This window comes from Heteronotia binoei, chromosome 6 (genome assembly GCF_032191835.1).
Source record: "Heteronotia binoei isolate CCM8104 ecotype False Entrance Well chromosome 6, APGP_CSIRO_Hbin_v1, whole genome shotgun sequence".
In the NCBI taxonomy this organism is placed as follows: domain Eukaryota; kingdom Metazoa; phylum Chordata; class Lepidosauria; order Squamata; family Gekkonidae; genus Heteronotia; species Heteronotia binoei.
The window spans coordinates 135406920-135429174 of record NC_083228.1 but is presented as its reverse complement, the minus strand read 5'-3'; the positions used below and the strand labels follow the sequence as shown (position 1 = coordinate 135429174).

General features: G+C 51.0%; 1 protein-coding gene across 8 annotated transcripts in view; it reads left to right on the top strand.

Annotated features, from left to right (window-relative positions):
* Positions 1-22255, top strand: part of EIF4G1 (eukaryotic translation initiation factor 4 gamma 1) — a 158111-nt gene that overhangs the window by 50759 nt on the left and 85097 nt on the right. For 4 of the 8 annotated variants that reach the window (XM_060242602.1, XM_060242600.1, XM_060242599.1 and 1 more), the window contains 2 exons: positions 5047-5220; positions 12702-12801. In XM_060242602.1, the coding sequence (XP_060098585.1) occupies positions 5047-5220; positions 12702-12801 (274 nt within the window). Of the gene's footprint in view, positions 1-2951; positions 2973-5046; positions 5221-12701; positions 12802-22255 lie in introns of all 8 variants that reach the window. The other 4 variants (XM_060242596.1, XM_060242597.1, XM_060242598.1 and 1 more) reach the window with 2 other exon arrangements.

Genomic DNA, 22255 nt, shown 5'->3' with positions numbered 1-22255 from the left:
CTTCTCTTTTTCATCTCAGTTAAATTAATGCACTGTTTAGTCCTGTTGGCACATTTGGTGGTACGTCAGTCCCTGTCTCCAAGGGAGTATGTGTTATAAAGTTCTTATCTTCTCTGCCTCCTGAAGACTTTCCCCTTTGTGGATTTTTGTCGCCGTTGTTGGGTTTTTTTATACGGGAGGTGCTTGAGATAAAACTCCTGTCCCCACATGGTTTGATTGAGCCAAAGTCTATGTAGAATCTTAAAGAGTTGGAAGGGACCTCCAGGGTCGTCTAGTCCAACCCCCTGTACAATGCAGGAAACTCACAAATACCTCCCCCCCCCCCATAACACCTTCTCTTTGCCCAGAGGATGGCAAAAAAACCTCCAGGCTCCCTGGCCAAACTGACATGGAGAAAAATTGCTGTCTGACCCTGAAGTGGTAACCAGCATTTCCTGAGTGTGTAAGAAAGGGCATGAGAAGTAAGCATTGATGCGACCTTTCCTGCCCTCCTCCTCATGATCTCCCTAAATCACAGAATCAACATTGCTGTCAGGTGGCCATCTAGCCTCTGTTTAAAAACCTCCAAGGAAGGAGATCCCACCACCTCCCGAGGAAGCCTGTTCCACTGAGGAACGGCTCTGATGGTCAGGAAGTTCTTCCTAATGTTCAGCTGGAAACTCTTTGATTCAATTTCAACCTGTTGGTTCTGGTCCTACCTTCTGGGGCCACAGAGAGAGGGGAGAAATAACGACTCAGGGGTGACATGATAAAGCTTTACAACAGGGGTGGCCAACGGTAGCTCTCCAGATGTTTTTTTTTTCCTACAGTTCCCATCAGCCCCAGCCATTGGCCATGCTGGCTGGGGCTGATGGGAGTTGTAGGCTAAAAACATCTGGAGAGCTACCACTGGCCACCCCTGGTTTACAAGATTATGCACGGGATGGAGAAGGCAGAAAGAAGTACTTTTCTCCCTTTCTCACAATACAAGAACTCCCGGGGAGGGGGGGGGACCTGATTATTGAAGGAGCAGTAGGCTTAGAACAGATAAAAGGAAATCCTTCACCCTAAGAGTGATTAATACGTGGAATTCACTGCCACAAGAGGTGGTGGTGGCTACAAGCATAGCCAGCTTCAAGAGGGGATTGGATAAACATATGGCGCTGAGCTCCATCAGTGGCTATTAGCCACAGGTTTTGTTGGAACTCTGTCTGGGGCAAGTGATGCTCTGTATTCTTGGTGCTTGGGAGGGGGGGGGGCAACAGTGAGAGCTTCTAGTGCCCTGGCCCCACTGATGGACCTCCTGATGTCACCTGGGGTTTTTTGGTTACTGTGTGACATAGAGTGTTGGACTGGATGGGCCATTGGCCTGATCCAACATGGCTTCTCTTATGTTCTTAAAACAACCCCGCACCATCCACCATATGACAGCCCTTCAAGTACTTGAAGACGGTTCTCATATCACCTCCCGGCTATCTCCTCTCCAGGTTAAACATACCCAGCTGCTTTGGCCTTTCTTCATAGGACTTGGTCTCCAGACTCCTCACCATCTTCATTGCCCTTCTCTGGACTCATCCCAGCTTATCCAGGACAAATAGGCAACTTTGTCTTCTGCCCCAAAGGCAGGGCAGAAGACCCCAGAAAGGACAGTGGGCAGACAGGATGCAACTGAGAGGGAAGTAACATAGTTGAAAGCAGGATTTTTGTAGCAGGGACTCTTTTGCATATTAGGCCACATACCCCATGTAGCCAATCCTCCTGGAGCTTACAGTAGGCTCTGGAATAAGAGCCCTGTAAGCTCTTGCAGGGTTGGCTACATCAGGGGTGTGTGGCCTGATATGCAAAGGAGCTGGTTGAAAGTGAGAGTGGGCGGAGAGACCTTGAAGACTAGGAACTTGAAATCACCGTAGGACATGGCGATCCACGTAAGGCTGGCCTGTTGCGCTGGATGCAGCCCTGGAGGTCTGCTTTGTAGACCATCCAGGTGGTTAAAAGTAAGACGAGCCCTTGTGGATCAGACCAGCGGTCCACCTAGTCCAGCATTTTGTCTCACACAGTTCCTCTGGAGGGCCAACAACAGGGCCTAGAGACCAGGGCTTTTCCCTGACGTTGACTCCCGGCTCTGGGATTCAGAGGTTGACTTCCTCTGAATGTGGAGGTTGGTTTTAGTCCCCACGGCTAGTAGCCATTACTTGGCGTCTCTTTGCACCCTCCCTCTCCCTATCAAGCAGTTTCTGGCTTGCCAGGTCCAGAGGCTTTTTTCCTCCTGGTGGGCTGCCATCCTTGGCTTGTAGCTCTGCTTGTTCACTGGTGACACAAGACTTTGCTGGGGTTGATGCGCAAAGCAACGACGAGCCAAGTCAATCTTTATTGCATTCGCAACAAAATGCCACAGCGACCGACAACGGGACAAAAAAAAAAATAAAACAAAACATTCGACACAACTATAGAATTATATAAGTCGCGATAAAATTTAGGCTGAATTAGCAATACAATTTATCCAACGGCATCCTAAGAGAACAATTCACAGTAGTAAAAAAGGAGAGTAGTTAATATATCTCTTTACTCATTTTTTTATCTATAATGGCAGCCATAAACTTTGCCACTTGGAAACTAATATATTTATCTCTATCTGAAAATAGGAATGCTAATTTTTCTTAGTCCAACCTTCCCAAGAAATACGCTGTCTGAGAAAGCTCTCCCAGGCAGTGCTCGGGATGCCCCTTCAGCTGCTGTTTCAGGCCGAACGGACGCGCAGTTCGCCAAGGCAGCCTCTCACTGCAGGGCCTTGCCTCCCCTTCCCCCCCCCCCCCCCCGGTCCTTCCTCACATGGCTGCTACCCTGTTTGGCACTGGGCCCTTCCCAAGGGCCTGGGAATTCGTCCGGCTGTGGGTAACTCCTGTCTCTTTCTCTCTCTCTCTCTCTCTGCCCTCTCTCCTTGTGTGTGCGTGCGCGTGTATGTTCGCTAACAGGGAGGATTCAGGTCTCTTCAGGTAAAAGCCTTTTCTATAACTCCTGCTCAGGTTGGGAATTGTGGGAGGGGGTCCTCACGTGAGTGCCGCTTGCTGCGCAGTTTCTGCTGCTCCCCGCGCAGCACACACCGTTGCCACGTAGTCTGTGGGAGTCCCCGGGGGCATCTGCCAGAGCATTCTCCTTTTCAGCCCCCGCTAGGAAAGGGTGTTGCGTCGACACCGCGGCACGCTTCCTCTCTGCATCCTGGGAAAGGGGGTGGGAGAACCCCATCTGGCTCCGCCTCTTCCTGGTCCAGCCTTCCCTCTTACTGTTTATCCAACAGTGTACGTTCTGTCAAATCCCCGAGTCCCTTCTTCCGTCCCGATCGTGCTTTTTCTCTCCCCACCCTCCCCTCTCCATTCGTGACACCGCGTTGCATCCTGGGACGCAGATTGGGCCACAGATCTGTTTCACTGGTTGGTGAGGTAGGGATGCCAGCCTCCAGGTGGGACCTGGGGATCTCCTGGAATCACAGCTCCTCGGAGATCAGTTGCCCTGGAGAAAAGGATGGGCTGGGTAGCATTGCACCCACGAGGTCTGTGCCCCCCCCCCCGGCTCCATCCCCAAATTTCCAGAAGTTTCCCAATTTGAATCTGGCAACCCTACTCCCATCTCCCATTGGTGGCATCTGGCAACAGTATGGTGATGGAACGTTTGGACCGGGCACGAAACCATCCCGCACGGTGGATCCCCGTGGAACGCGGCTAAAGATTCACTGGTCTTGCATGCAGAAAGAAGCATCGATTAAGACTTATCTTTTTGTTGTTTAATTTCGACGGATTATGCACCCCGCTTCTTGGTCTGCAGAATTTACTTGGGGGAGGGGAAGGTAGACGTGAGCTCAGCATTACTGGGCAGGAGTCAAAAGCAGAGGCCCCAGGTTAGACTTGCCTGTCTCCTCCTCCCGCTCCCAGCCAGTCCTTGGGGTGAAAGAGGTGCGGGGAAAGAAACTTCCACCACAACAGAGTTAGGGGCAGGCTACTTGCGGGAGGGGGGGTGGGGTGAGGAGCGTAGAATTCAGGGGTGTCGAACACATTTGTCATGAGGGCCGTATCTGACATACATGAGACCTTGTCGGGCCGGGCCATGCATTTCATAAAACATAGTGCCAGGTAGCGGAGACGTAAACTTTATAAAGGACACAGACAAGCACAATTAAAGATTTTTTTTAAAAAAAAATTAAATGTGCTTAAAAGATTAGAACACTTTGCAATATTTTATTCAACCGTCTCTGATAACTGAAGGGAAGCAAGAGAGAGGGAGAAAGAAGGAGACTTGCTCACAGGCCTGATAGGAGCCCTCTGGGGGCCTGATTCATTCCTCAGGCTGCACGTTTGACACCCCTGGTGTAGATGATTGGGGAAGGCCATGGCAAACCACCCCTGCAAAAAAAAAATCTGCCAAGAAAAGCTGTGATGCGATGTTACCCCATGGATCGGTAACGACTCGGTGCTTGCAAGGGGTGGGGCTTTTTTTTTTGGTAGCAGAACTCCTTTGCATGTTAGGCCACACACCCCTGATGTAGCCAATCCCCAGAGAGCTTACATGGCTCTTAGTACAGGGCCTAGCGTAAGCTCCAGGAGGATTGGCTGCATCGGGTGGGTGCCCTAATATGCAAAGGAGTTACAAAAAAAGCCCTGGCAAGGGGACTACCTTTACCTACTGTGCCTTGGAGGCCGTAGTCCAAGACGTGTCTCAAAGCAGCCCTCTCAGGAAGGAAGTCGCTCATGTGGGCCCAGGGGAGGAGGAGGAGGCATTGACACCGTCCCTTCGCAAACCCTTCCACATGGCGGGTTTATCTCTGCAGCTTTGCGGTCCAGAAACATCCTTTTTAAAAAGCAAATCTTGGTTTGTCTGTGAGTTCAGCAGCATCAGTCTGTGCTTTTTGGACCCTGCAGGTTTCTGTACTCACACCCGCGCATCCCGATTGACGGATCCTGGGGGTGCGGCGAGCGGGGCTGGCCGAGAGGGGGGAAGCCGCGGCGTTTGGGGGGAGGACTCTGCCGGCCAGGCCTCGCTAACCAAGCCTGCCCCTCTCTCCTTTCTCTCTTGAAGCATTTCTACCAGAGCAGGGCCCAGCCTCCGACCAGTGCTTCCCGAGTGCAGAGTAACGCGTCGGCCCGGCCCGGCCCGCCCGCTCATGTCTATCCAGCCGCTTCCCAGGTGATGATGATCCCCTCACAGATCTCCTACCCTGCTTCGCAAGGCGCCTACTACATCCCTGGACAGGTGAGGGCCGGGACGGGGGAAGGGGGACGCACAGGTGTGTGCTCTGCGGAGGGAGAGCCGCTTGTGCCTTTCCCGAGCTGGCCCCAGTACGCTGTCCTGCGGGGGGGGGGGGGCAGGCTTCAGGCTCTGTTTCGGGAAAAAATACACACCTGTTCACAGTAGAACAAAGTACGAGTCCAGTGGCACCTTTTAAGACCTACCGCGGCCACCCAAATTTTATTCAGAACGTCAGCTTTTGTGTGTATGCACACTTCTTCAGACGAAGGAATGGGGTACAGTGAGCAGAGCTACATATAGCTGGCGGGTTAAGAGTGTAAAGTGAGGATCCAGTGGCAAAATAGCATAACAAACAAATGGGAAGACCTTTTGGCCTGGATAGCATTAGCGTGGGAACCCAATAAAAATGAATAACAGTTGCCTGTTAATCGCTCTTGCTACAAGTCTAGGTAGAACAAAAGGACATGTATTTCCTAGTGCTGTTCTTGTTTTTTAGCATGTGACATATATTATAAATGGGTGGAATTCTAGCAGGAGCTCCTGTGGGTTTTAGGCCACGCCCTTCTGATGTAGCCAATCCTCCAAGAGCTTATGAAAAAAGAGCCTTGTAAGCTCTCGGAGGATTGGCTACATCAGGGGCGCGTGGCCTAATATGCAAAGCAGCTCCTGCTAGAACTCCACCCCTAATTATAAACATCGTTCTACACCTGTTCACAGTGATGCCCTAGTTCTGGCTGCCATGTTTTCCGTGGTTACCCGCGGGCGCTCCCATCTTCGTTGACATTGAGTGGTCACGGTGCTCGTGTGTCTTTTTATACTGCTTCTGCACATGCCTGCAAGTCATTCCTGCTCAATTATCTTGGTTTGGCTAACAGCTGGGAGCAGCAGAGAAAACGGGCCAAACGCTGGTGAGGGGAAGTAGATCTGGTCCGGTCCACGAGGACCAGAAACGTAGCCCATTGCTTCTGGGGGTTTGGAGGCCCGCAGAAGTTTGTTTCAGCTCCCTGGTTTGTGGAACGCTTGCTTGCTTTTATGTGACGCATAGCCCACGTCATCCTAAGGGCTCAGGATGGGTAATAGGGAAGAAGACGACGATGATATTGGATTTATGCCCTGCCCCTAACTCAGAGTCTCAAAGCAGCTTACAATCTCCTTTACCTTCCTCCCCCACAATAAACACCCTGTGAGGCAGGTGGGGCTGAGAGAGCTGTCCCAGAAACTGCCCTTTCATGGACAGCTCTGCAAGAACTAGGGCTGACCCAAGCCAATTCCAGCAGCTTCAAGTGGACGAGTGCGGAATCAAACCCAGTTCTCCCAGATAAGAGTCCGTGCACTTAACCACTACACCAAACTGCCGTCCCTCTTGTCCATCTGATCCCACTTTGGGAAGATGTCAAGGGTTGAGGCCAGACTTCCAGGACTAAGGGGCATCCGTCGTGAATGCAACCTCTGTGCACTTGCGTGGATCTGATTTGGTGCATAGTGGGCCTACTGGAGAGCTTGTCCCTGGTTGCTTGCAAAGGCTGGGGTGGAGTATTAAGTGGAGGAGGCTGTTTGGTATGCTGGGCGCGAGCCGTTTAATAATGAGTCGGCTCCATGCTTTTGGACTGCTCCACGATGCCCGCTCTCCTGTTTGCTTCTTCCCCAAGCAATTACCAGAGTGCCACAGTTGGTAGTTGAGTTTCTCTCCCTCTCTGGCTCCTGTAGCTGGTCCCAAATGCAGAACTTGGCCGCTCTGCTGGTATTCTTTCCAGTCCTGTTTTAGTACCTTGTGAATCAGTGGGGCACGTGAGGGGCCTTCCTCAGAAGCACTCACTTGACGGCATCTGCTTCCTGGCCTTTCCTCCTGGAGCTCCACGCTCGTTCACCTCACTCTCTGCCAGCGTCTGCTGCAATACTGGGAAGGAGTCCCACTGAGTGCCTTGTTTTTCTCCAACGACAGGCTCTTAAAAGCCTCCCTACAAAATGGCTGTGCGAGTCTTTCCTAAAAAAGAAAGTAGATCTCGCAGTGTCACAGGCAGGGCTTTTTTTTCCCGTAGCAGGAGCTCCTTTGCATATTAGACCACACACCCCTGATGTTTCCAATCCTCCAAGAGCTTAAAGGGCTCTTCATACAGGGCCTATTGTAAGCTCCAGGAGGATTGGCTACATCAGGAGGGTGTGGCCTAATATGCAAAGGAGGTCCTGCTAGAATTCCTTACAGGGCTCTTCGTACTGGAAGCTCCAGGAGGATTGGCTACATCAGGGGGGCGTGGCCTAATATGCAAAGGAGGTCCTGCTAGAATTCCTGACAGGGCTCTTCGTACAGAGCCTACTGGAAGCTCCAGGAGGATTGGCTACATCAGGGGTGTGTGGCCTAATATGCAAAGGAGGTCCTGCTAGAATTCCTTACAGGGCTCTTCGTACTGGAAGCTCCAGGAGGATTGGCTACATCAGGGGGGCGTGGCCTAATATGCAAAAGAGGTCCTGCTAGAATTCCTTACAGGGCTCTTCGTACAGGGCCTACTGTAAGCTCCAGGAGGATTGGCTACATCAGGGGGGTGGGGCCTAATATGCAAAGGAGGTCCTGCTAGAATTCCTTACAGGGCTCTTAGCACAGGGCCTACTGTAAGCTCCAGGAGGATTGGCTACATCAGGGGTGTGTGGCCTAATATGCAAAGGAATTCCTACTGCAGTAAATGTCCTGGTCACAAGAGCTTGAAACTCAAGAGTTCCCCAAGTCACAGATGGGGGGGGGGGGGGGGAAGCAGTCTCCAGACTTTTAAGATCCCATGCTGACGTGGCTAACGGAACTCATTGAGAAGATCCCTGTTCAATTAGTTAAGCTGGGGCATCAAACTCATTTGTTAGGAGGGCCGTATCGGACACAAATGGGACTTTGTGGGGCCGGGCCGTGTGTGTCATAAATTATAATGCCAGATAGCAGAGATATAAACTTTATAAGGGACACAGACAAACACAGTTAAAAGATATTATTTTTACACTTAAAATACAAACATGCTTAAAATTCTTCCAATATTTTGTTTAAGTTGGAGAGGTGGAGGAATAGTGGAATTTGGCAGTGCAATTTTAAAAATAAAACATCAAGAAAAAGCACAAAGGCTCGGACTCTGTGAAAACAATGAAATGGCATTGTAAGCTTCTCCCCCACCCCCAAGTCATAGAATCATCGAGTTGGAAGGGACCGCCAGGAAACTCGCAAATACCTCCCCCTAAATTCACAGGATCTTCATTGCTGTCAGATGGCCATCTAACCTCTGTTTAAAAACCCCCAAGGAAGTCTACTCAGATTGACAATGGCTTTCCAGTATAATATCCCCGTTTGGCTGTGGGTTCCCACATTAGAGTACTCACTAGATTAGGGCCATTCAACAGAGATAAGCTGGTTGAAAGCACCAACCTTTTGTTTGCAAGGCCACAACTCCAGGAAGCATGAGTTTCAGCTGGCTACAGGAAAGCTGAAAATGTAACCATCTTCACGCCATCTGAAATCATTGCAAAGGAAAGACAATGCTGCAAGAAAACGTGAAATGGACCTTAAAATCCCCCCCCCCCAAAACGTTTTCTTTGCAGCAGTCAGGAAAGAAAGAGAGGAAGAGACCCGGAACTGAGACTCAGCCTGGGAACTTCAAAGGAGGCTTAAAAGAGCCTTTGTAGCTCCCAGGCTGTAAGAGACTGCCTCAGAGCTTCAGAGAGCCTGGGAACTGCAGGCTGGAGCTTCAAAGTGTAAGGACAGGAGGGGGAGGAGGGGGGAGAAAAGCCCGGCAGGCCTGGTTAAAGTCCTGGGCAGGCCACTTCTGGCCCATGGGCCGGGTGTTTGACACCCCTTAGTTAAGTGTGCATAGAACGGGGGTGGGGAGCCTTTTTTCTGGCAAGGGCCATATGGATATTTATAACATCATTCGCGAGCCATAAAAAATTATCAACTTAAAAAACAATGCTCCGCCAAGGGAGAACGATTCAGACCAGCAAAATTAATGCAAATAATTGCTTTTCTATTTGAAGTCATGTGGGAAGAGCCTAATCTGGCATGCATACACACACACACATAAGGCCCGCAACCCTAGGCAAATGCGTAGTTCCAGGGCTTTTTTGTAGAAAAAGCCAAGCAGGAACTCAGTAGCATATTAGACCACATCCCCTAATGTTAGCATATTAGGTCACACCCTCATTAGCATATTAGGCCACACCCTCTGGGATGTTCAAGTGCATACTGAACTGTGACAGTAACTTTTCCAAGCCCTGCAGCAATTCTGGCCAGCCAGCCCAGGCCCCAGGGAGGCTGCCACATGGCTCCGTTCAGTCCAGCAATCTGCGAGGGCTTCACTAAGTGACCTCGAGTGCCGCATACGGCCCTCGGGACGGAGGTTCCCCACCCCTGGCATAGAACCATGGAGCTGGAAGGGGGGCTCCTGGGGCCGTCTAATCCAACCCCCTGCACAATGCACATGCCTGCACATCATTCCTGTTAAATTATCTTGGATTGGCCAGCCTAGTCCCTCCTTGACTTGTCCATCTAGTCCAGCATAGTAACCCAAAAAGTTGGAGCAAAGAGAAAAGAAAGTAAATAAAACTAAGCACGTAGTGCAAAAGTCATCAGTATTCAATATATAATTTAATAATGCAATCAGAAGCACTAAAATGTAATTGAAAAACGACAGTCCATTGGTTCAGCGCATAAGTACCTAATCTCAATATAAAGACAGATGTCTATTTATATAAATGCAGGTTTTAAAAAAGACCTGTTGTCTTCCTATGCAAGAACCAATACAAAATGCGTTTCAGCCCCTGGCCTTCCGCAGAGGTAACGTCAAACTGAGCAGTCCATGAATTTAACAAGAAAACTGACCATATGCAGAATGGACCATATGCTAAAATATTCACCTGTGGCTTTAGTGGTATCAAATATTCCTTAATCCAGTTCCCCCCCCCCCCCACTTTTCCAGTTGTACTTCAGTCCACTGGAGCTTTGAGCATTTCTGATTGGACCTGAGAAGGTCCATTCTGTGTATGGTCCGTTTTCTGTATGTTCTTATTAAATTAATGGACTGCTCAGTGTGACTTCTACTGCTGTGGAAGATCAGGTGCCGAAACGCATTTCATATTGGTTCTTGCATATGGAGACAATATGTCTTTTAAAACCTGCATTTATGAAAATAGGCATTTGTCTTTGTATTGGGATTAGGTTCTTATATTATTAACCCACAGGATTGTTGTTTTCAAATTATATATTAGCAGCAGTGACATTTTTTACACTTGTACTACGTGCATAGTTGGATTTTGCTTTGTTCCAACATTTTTGGTTACCTTTCTCATGAAGGGTTGTGTTTTTTTCCCCCTTTTCTGGTTATACTCATCTAGTCCAGTGTACTTTTCTCACACAGTAGCCAGTCACTTCCTCTAAAAGGCCAACAACAGGCCATAGAGATTGAGGCTTTCCGGATGTTGCCTCTTGGCAGTGGGATTCAGAGTTGATTGCCTCAGAACATGGAGGTACCCTTGAGTCACCATTACTAGTAGCCACCGATAAACTTGTTCTCCATGAATTTCCCTAGCCTTTCATAAGAACTCCTTTCATAAGAACATCAGGAGAGCCCTGCTGGATCAGGCCAGTGGTCCATCCAGTCCAGCATCCTGTTGCATGCAGTGGCCAATCAATTCCTCTGGAGGGCCAACAGCAGGGCATGGAGGCCGAGGCCTTCATAAGGACATAACAAGAGCGCTGCTGGATCAGACCAGTGGTCCATCTAGTCCAGCATCCTGTCTCACACAGTGGCCAACCAGTTCCTCTGGACAGCCAACAGTAGGGTATAGAGACTGAGGCCTTCATAAGAACATCAGAAGAGACTTCCTGGATCAGACTAGTGGTCCATCCAGTCCAGCATCCTGAACGTATGAACACATGAAGCTGCCTTATACTGAATCAGACCCTTGGTCCATCAAAGTCAGTTTTGTCTACTCAGACTGGCAGCGGCTCTCCAGGTTCTCAAGCTGAGGTTTTTCACATCTACTTGCCTGGACCCTTTTTTAGTTGGAGATGCCGGGGATTGAACCTGGGACCTACTGCTTCCCAAGCAGATGCTCTACCACTGAGCCACCGTCCCTGTCTCACCAGTGGCCAACCAGTTCCCCTGGAGGGCCAGCAGCAGGGCATGGAGGCTGAGATCTTCATAAGGACATAAGAAGAGCCCTGCTGGATCAGACTGGTGGTCCATCCAGTCCAGCATCCTGTCTCACTCTGTGTCCAATCAGTTCTTCTGGAGGACCAACAGCAGGGCATGGAGGCTGAGGCCTTCATAAGGACATAAGAAGAGCCCTGCTGGATCAGACCGGTGGTCCATCTAGTCCTGTCTCACACAGTGCCCAGCCTGTTCCTCTGGAGGGCCAGCAACAGGGCATAGAGGCTGAGGCGTTCCCCTGATGTTGCCTGGTGGCTCTGGGATTCAGAAGTTGACCGCCTCTGAATGTGGAGGGTTAAATCCCCAGGGTAGATGAATTGGCAGCGCACACAAACTCCTAGCTTCCTTCTGTGCTGCTGGGGAGAAACCCCGGGGGAAGCAATAAGCATACAGACAATCAGCAGTGGGAGACTTCAGCGTCGCTCACCCTAATGTTCTGTTTGTACCGAGCAGATGAGTCAGCGACTGAGCAATGCCTTTTTCTGGACCGGTTCAGATGGATAGCAAAAAGTGGTGGTGGGGGGGGGGCCTGCGTAGGAGAAGCCACATGTGCTCACACTCCTGGGGGAGGTTGTTTTCACTTTAGGAGTGGCAGCTTAGGAAGAAGAAGATATTGGATTTATATCCCGCCCTCCACTCTGAAGAGTCTCAGAACGGCTCACAATCTCCTTTCCCTTCCTCCCCCACAACAGACACCCTGTGAGGTGGGTGGGGCTGAGAGGGCTCTCCCAGCAGCTGCCCTTTCAAGGACAACCTCTGCCAGAGCTACGGCTGACCCAAGGCCATTCCAGCAGGTGCAAGTGGAGGAGTGGGGAATCAAACCCGGTTCTCCCAGATAAGAGTCCGCTCACTTAACCACTACACCAGACTGGCTCTCCAGTCTGTGCATTTTGGAGGTGGGAGATATCATGGGGTTTTTTTTTAACCCAAATGGCCTCTGACATTAAGCATCCTCTTCACGCACTGGTGGCATTCCTCCTTGCGCTGTGCACCAGTGGGAGTCACTGCAGTCACCGCCAATGTCCCCTCTAAGCTGCAGAGTCTTGTGAGCAAAAATTCTACCTTGTGAGCTGCTGGCATTAAAGTGGTGAGCTGCTGCATCAATTAGCGTGCTCTGGGGTCACCCTTCCTGAGCCAAGACAAAAAGGTGTGAGCTGGAGGCTAAAAATCTGTGAGCTCGCTTGCCCTAACTCAGCTTAGAGGGAACGCTGGTCACCACCTAGGTTACGCGAAGGCTGTGTGTCCCCAGGATCATCAGGTATGCTAACCCGCTGCCCTTTTCCTCTCTCTTTTCTCCCGACTCAGAGCCGATCTACGTACGTCGTTCCGACTCAACAGTACCCTGTTCAGCCGGGCGCCCCCAGTTTTTACCCTGGAGCCAGCCCCACGGAATTCAGCACCTACGGTAAGGCCGCGTATTACGTATCTGGAAGGATGAAGCTGAGGTCACTGACAGATCCTGGAGATTTGGGGGTAGATAACTTTGGGCTGGCCCTGACCTGGACGATCGAGACTTAGCTCAGTCTCATCAGTTCTCAGAAACCAAGCAGGGTCGGCCCGGGATGATATTGGATGGGAGACTACCAAGGACGTCCAGGGTTCCTCCACAGTGGCAGGGAATGGCAGACATTCTCTGCTCCTCTCTTGCCGTGAAAACCCTACAGAGTCTCATAAGCTAATTAGCGTCAGCCCTGGTTAGTACTTGAATGGGAGACCACCAAGGTCGGCTACGCAGAGGCAGGCAATGGCAAACTCCTTCTGCTCCTCTCTTGCCTTGAAAACCCCACAGCTCTCAGAAGCCAAGTCCTGGTTAGTACTTAAATGGGAGACCACCAGGGGTGGCTACACAGAGGCATGCAGTGGCAAAGCCCCTTCCCCTGCTCCTCTCTTGCCTTGAAAACCCTACAGGTCTCATAAGCTAATTAGTGCCAGCCCTGGTTAGTACTTGAATGGGAGACCACCAGGGGTGGCTACACAGAGGCAGGCAGTGGCAAAGCCCTTCTGTTCATCTTTTGTCTTGAAAACCCTACAGGTCTCATCAGCTAATTAGTGTCAGCCCTGGTTAGTACTTGAATGGGAGACCACCAAGGTCGTCTATGCAGAGGCAGGCAGTGGCAAACTCCTTCTGCTCCTCTCTTGCCTTGAAAACCCCACAGCTCTCAGAAACCGAGTAGTTCCAGTCCTGGTTAGTACTTGAATGGGAGACCACCAAGGTCGGCTACGCAGAGGCTGGCAATGGCAAAGCCCCTCTGCTCTTCTCTTGCCTTGAAAACCCTACAGTGTGGCCAGTAAGTCGGCTGTGACTTGATGGTACCTTCCAGCACCAGCAGCGTCCTGGAATTGAGCAGCTGCGTTGGTGGGGAGTTTCATATTACAAACCGGGTGCACCGGAATGACCTCTCCCCGCCCTCACCCCAAGCAAGGTTTCGTGTCTCCCCACAAGCTACCCAAATCTCCAGTTCTCCAAAGCTGCTGTCCCTGCTCACCTGGAGGTGATCGGCTGCTCACCACAGGCGACCAGACAAGTGGCTATTTAAAAATACGTCTGGTATAAATTCCAACACCAGATTTGGTGGCTTTCCGGTGGCATAGTTTGCACAGAAGAACAGAATTCAGAGCTTTCCTGGCAAACCCACCTCCGGACTTCTCTTGCCTTGAAAACCCCATATGGTCACCAATGTTCCCTCTAAGCTGCAGAGTCTTGTGAGCGAAAATTCTCCTTTGTGAGCTACAGGTGTTCAAATTGTGAGCTGCTGCATCAATTAGTGTGCTCTGGGGCCATTTTTCCTGAGCTAAGACAAAAGCGTGTGAGCTGGAGCCTAAAAACCTGCGAGCTAGCTCACGCTAACTCAGCTAAGAGGGAACGCTGGTGGTCACCCTAAGTCAGCTGCAACTTGACACCACTAAGTTTGGGTAGAAGGGCGGTGCTCTTCCCTCCACCCTGCTGATGAACCCTGATGGCGCCCAGTCGCATTTTGGACCCTGTTGACCACGTAGGTGTCTTTGACTCGCCAACTGTGGCCATTTGCCCTCGAGCAGTATCTTTGCTTGGGTGAGCACCAGTTGGAATGGTGGAGGATCGCGTTTGCGTGACAGCTACATAAAATGTGTTTGTTTAAAACAAATAAGGCATAATTTGGAACGGGAGGGAGGGACACTGTCTGGGAAACAAAATGAGTCATTAATGAACAGGCCCTGGTGGCACCGAGCCTGTAATTGGTTGGGGCTTCTTTTGAGCTTTGTCATTTAAATTGTGTATACTTGCTCCACCCTCACCTGGATGGCTCAGGGCAGCCTAATCTCGTTAGCGCTTGCAAGCTAAGCATAACATAAGAAAAGCCATGTTGGATCAGGCCAGTGGCCCATCCAGTCCAACACTCTGTGTCACACAGTGGCCAAAAAAACCAGGTGCCATCAGGAGGTCCATCCGTGGGGCCAGGACACTAGAAGCCCTCCCACTGTTGCCTCCCTGCAAGCATCAAGAATACAGAGCATCACTGCCCCAGACGGAGAGTTCCAGCAATACCCTGTGGCTAATAGCCACTGATGGTCCTCTGCTCCATATGTTTATCCAGTCTCCTCTTGAAGCTGGCTATGCTTGTAGCCGCCACCACCTCCTGTGGCAGTGAATTCCATGCGTTCATCACCCTTTGAGTGAAGAAGGACTTCCTTTTATTTGTTCTAACCGACTGCTCAGCAATTTCATTGAATGCGCACGAGTTCTTGTACTGTGAGAAAGGGAGAAAAGGACTTCTTTCTCTGCCTTCTCTATCCCATTCTCTAGCCCACGCAAGGCTTGCCCTGGCTAGCAGCAGGGCTCTTCTGATCTTATGAAGGCCTCGCCTCCATGCCCTGTTGTTGGCCCTCCATAAGAACTGGTTGGCCGCTCTGTGAGACAGGATGCTGGAGTAGGTGGACCCTCACTGGTCTGATCCAGCAGGGCTCTTTTCTTATGAAGGCCTCGGCATCTCTGCCCTGTTGTTGGCTCTCCAGAGGAACTGGTTGCCCACTGTGTGAGACAGGATGCTGGACTAGATGGACCCTCACTGGTCTGATCCAGCAGGGTTCTTCTGATGTTCTTATGAAGGCCTTGGCCTCTCTGCCCTGTTGTTGGCCCTTCAGAGGAACTGGTTGGCCACTGTGTGAGACAGGATGCTGGACTAGATGGACCCTCACTGGTCTGATCCAGCAGGGTTCTTCTGATGTTCTTATGAAGGCCTCGGCCTCTCTGCCCTTTCGTTGGCCCTTCAGAGGAACTGGTTGGCCACTGTGTGAGACAGGATGCTGGACTGGATGGACCCCTGGTCTGATCCATCAGGGCTCTTCTGATGCTCTTATGAAGGCCTCAGCCTCTCTGCCCTGTTGTTGGTCCTCCAGAGGAACTGGTTGGCCACTGTGTGAGACAGGATGCTGGACTAGATGGACCCTCACTGGTCTGATCCAGCAGGGCTCTTCTGATGTTCTTATGAAGGCCTCGGCCTCTATGCCCTGTTACTGGTCCTCCAGTGGAACTGGTTGGCCACTGTGTGAGACAGGATGCTGGACTAGATGGACCCTCACTGGTCTGATCCAGCAGGGTTCTTCTGATGTTCTTATGAAGGCCTCGGCCTCTCTGCCCTTTCGTTGGCCCTTCAGAGGAACTGGTTGGCCACTGTGTGAGACAGGATGCTGGACTGGATGGACCCCTGGTCTGATCCATCAGGGCTCTTCTGATGCTCTTACGAAGGCATCAGCCTCTCTGCCCTGTTGTTGGTCCTCCAGAGGAACTGGTTGGCCACTGTGTGAGACAGGATGCTGGACTAGATGGACCCTCACTGGTCTGATCCAGCAGGGCTCTTCTGATGTTCTTATGAAGGCCTCGGCCTCTATGCCCTGTTACTGGTCCTCCAGTGGAACTGGTTGGCCACTGTGTGAGACAGGATGCTGGACTAGATGGACCCTCACTGGTCTGATCCAGCAGGGTTCTTCTGATGTTCTTATGAAGGCCTCGGCCTCTCTGCCCTTTCGTTGGCCCTTCAGAGGAACTGGTTGGCCACTGTGTGAGACAGGATGCTGGACTGGATGGACCCCTGGTCTGATCCATCAGGGCTCTTCTGATGCTCTTATGAAGGCATCAGCCTCTCTGCCCTGTTGTTGGTCCTCCAGAGGAACTGGTTGGCCACTGTGTGAGACAGGATGCTGGACTAGATGGACCCTCACTGGTCTGATCCAGCAGGGCTCTTCTGATGTTCTTATGAAGGCCTCGGCCTCTATGCCCTGTTACTGGTCCTCCAGTGGAACTGGTTGGCCACTGTGTGAGACAGGATGCTGGACTAGATGGACCCTCACTGGTCTGATAAAGCAGGGCTCTTCTGATGTTCTTATGAAGGCCTCGGCCTCTATGCCCTGTTACTGGTCCTCCAGTGGAACTGGTTGGCCACTGTGTGAGACAGGATGCTGGACTAGATGGACCGCTGGTCTGATAAAGCAGGGCTCTTCTGATGTTCTTACGCTGGTGAAAAGTGCCGTCAAGTCACAGCTGACTTAATGGGCCACCCTGTAGCGTTTTCAAGGCAAGAGATGGTTGGCCTTTGCCTGCCTCTGCGTCACGACCCTGGTATCCCTGCTTTGCAGCACTGACCTTGCTTAGCTTCCGAGGTCTGGCAAGAGCGGGCTAACCTGAGCCCTCCAGGTGAGGGCAGGAAGGCCACAGAGTTCTGAAATTCAGTCACCTTATTCTGTGTCAGGCATACAAACGGGTGTAATGCTTCATATAGATCTGTACGGGATCTATACACAGCTGCATCTGCTTGCCTCCCGAAGCCTAACCCTAAAGGAGGTCAGTTTCCAGCTCCGTTTCTGATCTTCAACCCTTTTAGCAAATTCAGTGGTTGGTTTGTGCGTGTTCTGCCAAGGGAATAGTGAGCAGCATATGCTAGTGGAGGTGATGAATCCAATCTCTGGTTACAAATGAGGCCTTGTTCTTCGTTAGGTAGCAAACTTGGGCTCTGGCTCTTTCATGGGAACATAAGAGAAGCCATGTTGGATCAGGCCAGTGGCCCATCCAGTCCAACACTCTGTGTCACATAAGAACATAAGAGAAGCCCTGTTGGATCAGGCCAGTGGCCCATCCAGTCCAGCACTCTGTGTCACATAAGAACATAAGAGAAGCCCTGTTGGATCAGGCCAGTGGCCCATCCAGTCCAGCACTCTGTGTCACATAAGAACATAAGAGAAGCCCTGTTGGATCAGGCCAGTGGCCCATCCAGTCCAACACTCTGTGTCACATAAGAAAAGAGAAGCCCTGTTGGATCAGGCCAGTGGCCCATCCAGTCCAACACTCTGTGTCACATAAGAACATAAGAGAAGCCATGTTGGATCAGGCCAATGGCCCATCCAGACCAACACTCTGTGTCACATAAGAACATAAGAGAAGCCCTGTTGGATCAGGCCAGTGGCCCATCCAGTCCAGCACTCTGTGTCACATAAGAACATAAGAGAAGCCATGTTGGATCAGGCCAATGGCCCATCCAGACCAACACTCTGTGTCACATAAGAACATAAGAGAAGCCGTGTTGGATCAGGCCAGTGGCCCATCCAGTCCAGCACTCTGAGTCACACAGTGGCTAAAAAAACCAAGTGCCATCCGAAGGTCCACCAATGGGGCCAGGACTCCAGAAGCCCACACACTGTTGCCCCCCGAAGCACCAAGAATACAGAGCATCACTGCTCCAGACAGAGAGTTCCAACAGTACCCTGTAGCTAATAGCCACTGATGGACCTCTGTTGCAAATGTTTATCCAATCCCCTCTTGAAGCTGGTAATGCTTGTAGCCGCCGCCACCTCCTGTGGCAGTGAATTCCATGTGTTACTCACCCTTTGGGTGAAGAAGGACTTCCTTTTCCCAGCTCTAACCTGAGTGCTTAGCAATTTCATCGAATGTCCACGTGTTCTCGTATTGTGAGAATTTGTGCGGTTTCACTTCCGGTTGTAGGCCGGGGTTTGCACAGTGGTTCCTGCTCCTCCACCCTTTATTTTATTTGCTTCATTCATACCCTGCTTTTCTCCCCACCGGGTTCCCGAAGCGATGTACGTCTTCCTCCTCTCCTCGGGTGCATCCTCACAACAGCCCTGGGAAGTGGTTTGGGCTGAGTGTGTGTGACTGGCTCAAGGACACCCAATGAGCTTCCGTGGCGCAGCGGGGATTTGCACTCGGGTCTCCCAGATCCTAGCTCAACATTCTTAACCATGATGCTACAAGATGGGTGGCCATGTCAGTCTGCCTGTAGCAGCGGAAAGGAGCAAGAGTCCAGCGGCACCTTAAGGACAAACAAAATTTGTGGCAGGGTAGGAGCTTTCGTGAGTCAGCACTGGCTTCTTCCGAAGCGAGGTTTCTGGAGAAGTGAGCAGTGACTCACAGAAGAGTCTGCCCTGCCATAAATTTTGTTTGTCCTTAAGGTGCTGCTGGACTCTTGCTCCTTTCTGCTGCTCTCTGTTCCATCACCTGAGTTTGATCCCAGCGGAAGCTGGTTCAGGTAGCCGGCTCCAGCTTGACTCGGCCTTCCATCCTTCCGAGGTCGGTAAAATGAGCACCCAGCTTGCTGGGGAAGTACCTAGATGACTGGGGAAGGCAATGGGAAACCACCCTGTAAAAAGTCTGCTGTGAAAACGTTGTGAAAGCAACGTCACCCCAGAATCGAAAACGACTGGTGCTTGCACAGAGGACTACCTTACCTTTTTTAGACCAGGAGTAGCCGCATTTGTTTAACGTAAGAGCCACATAGAATAAACGTCAGATGTTTGAGGGCCGCAAGACATGAACAGATATTACGCGGTTATCTTTATAATACTTTCTTTACCCAGAAAGATGAAATACATGTATGCACTTTACAATATGACCACACTTAGAAGGAGACTTTTTTTTAAAACACAAAAGCTGGGAATAACAGTGACCATAAAACCGGCATAGGGAATGATTAGGGAATCATTTTTTTGTACCAGTATGAGAAGGAAACACACATGTACCATTTAAATCACTGACCACCATTTACATCGTTATGCATCTCTCTTTGCTTTCAGATTATTAAATACAACTAAAGGGAAACCCAGCACCACACTTTTTAATTCCGTCCCTCCTTCCAGTGGATTCCTCGGCTCTTGTGCTCTCTTTCCCCGCTCCATGTCTCTGGGTGTGCTGGAGAAGAGCTTGGAAGCCTGCCTATTCCCTTCTCTATCCCTGCTTCACACATGGCAGAAATAGTTTCCTCCCTATGGGTCGGCACTCAGAGACTAACTGAGATCCGGATGCTAAGGATGCTTACTTGAGAGCAAACCTGCACTAAGTTCCTCCTTGGTCTTTGGGAGCCGCACAATATGTGTGAAAGAGCTGCATGTGGCTCCTGAGCCACAGTTTGGCCGCCCCTGTACTAGACTCTTGCTGGGTGACCTTTCTGCTGGGAGGGACGGTGGCTCAGTGACGGAGCATCTGCTTGGTAAGCAGAAGGTCCCAGGTTCAATCCCTGGAATCTCCAACTAAAAAGAGTCCAGGCAAGTAGGCATGAAAAACCTCAGCCTGAGACCCTGGAGAGCCACTACCAGTCTGAGTAGACAATACTAACTTTGATGGACCGAGGGTCTGATTCAGCATAAGGCAGCTTCATATATTCACGTGACACTACAGTGACTCTCCCTTCCCCTCTGTTTAGCGTGTTTTCTGCATGCAGGATAGATGCAGGATAGGACTTTTTTCGGTACCACAGAGCATCCAGTCACATGCCAGCAGGCTGAAGTGGTGCATCCCAGATCCAGATTTGCCAACTGAGCAGGGGTGGAATTCTAGCAAGAGCTCCTTTGCATATCAGGCTACCCCCCTCTCCCCTGATGTAGCCAATCCTCCAAGAGCTTACAAAAAAGAGCCTTGTAAGCTCTTGGAGAATTGGCTATATCGGGAGGGGGTGGCCTAATATGCAAATAAGCTGCTAGAATTCCACCCCTGCATCTGAGTGAGACCTAGGTGGGCAGGAGGAGTAATCTGCGAAGCCAGCACGATGCAGTGGTTAAAGTGTTGGACTAGGTGGGATGTAGGAGACCCAGGTTTGAATCCCCAATCTGCCATGGGAAACTTGCCAGATGACCTTGGGCCAGTCACGTACTCTCGGCCTAACCTACCTTCAGGGTTGTTGCTAGGATAAAACGGAGGAGAGGAGGAGGTTGTCAGCCGCTTTGGGTTTCTATTGGGGGAAAGGGCAGGATATAACTTAAGTAACTAAATATAAAAAAAACTGGGGAGTCTCTGGAGAGCCAGTTTGGTGTAGTGGTTGAGTGCGCGGACTCTTATCTGGGAGAACCGGGTTTGATTCCCCACTCCTCCACTTGCACCTGCTGGAATGGCCTTGGGTCAGCCATAGCTCTGGCAGAGGTTGTCCTTGAAAGGGCAGCTGCTGTGAGAGCCCTCTCCAGCCCCACCCACCTCACAGAGTGTCTTTTGTGGGGGAGGAAGGGAAAGGAGATTATGAGCCGCTCTGAGACTCTTCGGAGTGGAGGGCGGGATATAAATCCAATATCATCTTCTTCTATAGCAGCATGGTCTCAGAACTTAGGCTTTGTTGATCCAGGAAGCAGACATTACTGGGCAAGGAGAACAGTTCAGGACATAGAGACTGGGCTTGTTGGAAATTGGCAGTTGCCTCAGTTCTTCTCTCTGTAAAATGAGCACAGTTGTGAGCCGCCTTTCAGATCAGAAGTGGGAGTTTTAAAGGAATCTCCTGAGCACAAAGTAATCTGTAACCTTTCCCTCTTTGCATGATCAGAAGGGCGTGGGGGAAACGACAGGGCGGCACCTAAAAAACGCTGGCAGTACTGGAAAGAGAGAGGTTGACAGATGAATCCCGACACCATGGGAGGTCCAGGGAGCTCTTTGAGACCCGTGTCTTTCTGCCTCCAACTTTCCCCAGATGTTGACATTCTCGGGGGTGCCTTGAAACAGATGTTGACATTCTCGGAGGCGCCTCTGGGAATCGCGTGGTCAGAGCGGCCCTCTCGAGGTGGAAGACTGATGCCGCTGCGTTGCCCAGCCATCTGCCAGGAGTATCTTTTCCTGTGCAGCACCTGAACAAGCAGAGGTTGTGCCCTGTGGTCGTGCCGTATCCGACCAGCTGGGGGAGGGGTGCCCATCCCCCCAGCTCCACTTGCTACAGGCCGGCTGAGCTCCGGCTCGGGGAGTCTGCTCCCCATCTCTTCCACTTTCTGACGGAGCCGCGTTAAACATTAATCTCTCCTGCCATGCGCCACGCAGACTTTAGCCCTGGGTTGTTTTTGTTGCCACGGCAGCCCAGAAGTTGGATTTGCCAGCAACCCCCTGAACTTGTACATGCCAGAGGGTACGCATATGTGCAGGAGGGGGAGGCAGTGTTCCAGAAGCCCCACTCTTGGCTCATCCTAGGGTTGCCGCCAAGTCCAATTCAAGAAATATCTGGGGACTTTGGGGGTGGAGCCAGGAGACATTGGGGATGGAGCCAGGAGCAGGGGTGTGACAAGCATCATTGAACTCCAAAGGGAGTTCTGGCCATCACATTAAAAGGGACCGCACACCTTTCAAATGCCTTCCCTCCACTGGAAATAATGGCTAGGGGCACCTTCTTTTGAGGCTCATAGAATTGGATCCCTTGGTCCAATCTTTTTTAAACTTGGAGGATGTTTTGAGGAGAGGCACCGGATGCTATGCTGCAAATTTAGTGCTTCTGTTTCAAAAAACAGGCACCTCCGCCCCCCCTCCCAAGCTGCAGATACCCACATAGCAATTCTCCATTATACTTTATGGGAATCTGTCTCCATAGGGAATAGTGGAGTGCCCAGAAGACATTTCCCCCTCCCCCCCCCGC